Consider the following 2,262-nt stretch of genomic DNA (forward strand, 5'->3'; position numbering starts at 1 on the left):
AGGTTTGAGGTCTTCTGTAAAATAATCCTAGGGAACTCGTTTCCTAGGTAGTTGATTCCAAGTAGTGAATTCCTCCTACTTTTCTTTCTGCTTCATTCTCAGTTAATATTTTTATCCTTTTGTATAAGGTCACATGTCACAAGACAGACCTTTTGACTGGTTTGGCTTTGTCCTTGGATCACACTTGCTATTATAACAGTGCAGCATAAAGTGTTTCTTTTTGAGAAATGATGCCTTTTTTTTCAACACACAGGTGATTTTTCTAAAGTTAAATTGCTGTAATTCTTTCCACCATAAAAACCACTATTTTGTTGTTGCTTGTTGTTTTTCTTTTACATATTTCTGCCTACATTGCTGTTCCCTTTCCTTGTGAACCTGGCCATGTGCAATAAAAAATAGACAAACCATACATTAAATATTCTATTGTCTTAAAGTTTCTTCTCACCAAATAAATTAAAGAATTACCTGCAACCAATTTCTTACAGGAGAGGTAAAGTGAAAGCAGAGTCTTCAGCCAAATACCATGCAAATGAATCCTGGTGTATTTTCTGCTCGAGTCCTTCATTAATTGATCTCTTGATGAAAGCTTTAATTGTCTAAAGTTTCTGAGGAATGTTATTTTCTAAGCTCTTTCCTAAGTAGCCCATGAAACACTATCTCTGGCATGCTAGGCCTTTTCTAGCCTAATGAACCAAATTCTGACCATAAAGCCCCAAATCAGTTCTGAGGCCTAAATTCCTATGATTGTGTTTATTAAAACTATAGCAGCACTCCTTATACGAATTTTTGTATCAGTCATGCTATTCTTTGCTGCAATAGCATTCTTGACACCGTGATTTAATGAAGGAAAAGGAGGTTGGGTTAGACAGTTCAGTGTGTTAGTCTGTCATGGTTGGTGCCTATGACAGCAGGAGGTTGAGGCAGCTGCTTTCATTGTATCCATAATCTGGAAGAAGATCAACGAATATCTGTGCTTTGCTATCTTTCTCATTTTTACAGAGTTCATGGCACAAGCCAAAAGAATAACTCCCATATTTCTTATGGAGTTTCCCACATTAATAAAATTATTCAAGAGGAACCCTCACTGATGTTCCTAGTGGTTAGCCTAATCAAGAAAATTCCTTACATGTGTGCCTGGAGGCTTGTCTCCTAAATGATTGCAGAGCTTGTGAAGATGACTATTAAAACTATGGTCACAGGCTCCCTCAGGCAGAGGCACTGCTGAGGGGAGGCCAAGGTCCAGTCATGATCCAGGATGTCTAAGAACATGGTGTCATTGTCCTACTTCCGGAAGGTAGACTTAGATAAATATCATGAGAACAAGTTTGTGGACAAGGAGGGCTATGGCAATGGCCAGGCCAGGCCTGATGAGGGTGAGTTGGATTCATGCCTGCGGCATGGAAACATAACTGCTCTCCAGGCTGCTCTGAAACACCCCCCTATCAACACAAAGAGTAAGGCAGTGAAGGACCAGGTAAGCAGCATTGTCTTGAAGGTGCTCATCTCTTTTAAAGCTAATGATACTGAAAAACCTGTTCAGTCTCTGGATAAGAATGATATGGACCTCTTAATGAAATATATTTACAAAGGTTTTGAGAGCCCTACTGGCAACAGCAGTGCTGTTACTACAGTGGCATGAAAAGGCATTTGCTGTTGGCTGGGTCCAACGTTCATGTTTTGACTGCAAGAAAAACTGTGTAGTGCAGCTGAAACTGGATGTCATTCACAGGAGTGGGAGTTGCTGGTACAAAGACCAAAACAACCAAACAGCACTGCTGCCCTGTGGGTAGCATCTACTTCTCTCAACTTTGCCTTCCTGCTTCTAGCTAGAGTAATAAGACAATTAAAAGAGAACAAGGGGTTACAAATTGAAGAAGTCAAAGTATTGCTATTTGCAGATGATATGATAGTGTATGTAGGCAAACCCAAAAATTCCACCAGAGAACTCCTAAAGCTGATAAAAAGCTTTAGCAGAGTGGCTAGATACAAGATTAATAATAATAATAATAATAAAAAAACAGTAGCCCTCCTGTATACAAACGACAAACGTGCTGAGAGAGAAATTAGGGAAACTATACCCTTCATAAAAGCCACAAATAATAGAAAGTGTCTTGGTTTAACTCTGATCAAGCAAATAAAAGCCCTGTATGACAAGAACTTCAAGTCTCTAAAATTGAAGAAGATATCAGAAGATAGAAAGATGCCCATAATTGTAGATCAGTAGGATTAACATAGTAAAAGTTGCCATCCATACCCAATGAG

General features: G+C 39.0%; 1 protein-coding gene across 1 annotated transcript; it reads left to right on the forward strand.

The window, feature by feature from the left end:
* The first annotated feature begins 1,255 nt into the window (after window positions 1-1,255).
* On the forward strand, window positions 1,256-1,639 carry LOC129677443 (actin-related protein 2/3 complex subunit 5-like). The gene has a single exon (XM_055608051.1). It carries the CDS (start codon window positions 1,256-1,258, stop codon window positions 1,637-1,639), a length of 384 nt encoding a protein of 127 aa, XP_055464026.1.
* The last annotated feature ends 623 nt before the right edge of the window (window positions 1,640-2,262 follow it).

Source organism: Psammomys obesus, unplaced genomic scaffold (assembly GCF_907164565.1).
Source record: "Psammomys obesus unplaced genomic scaffold, mPsaObe1.curated_primary_1811, whole genome shotgun sequence".
NCBI classification, from domain to species: domain Eukaryota; kingdom Metazoa; phylum Chordata; class Mammalia; order Rodentia; family Muridae; genus Psammomys; species Psammomys obesus.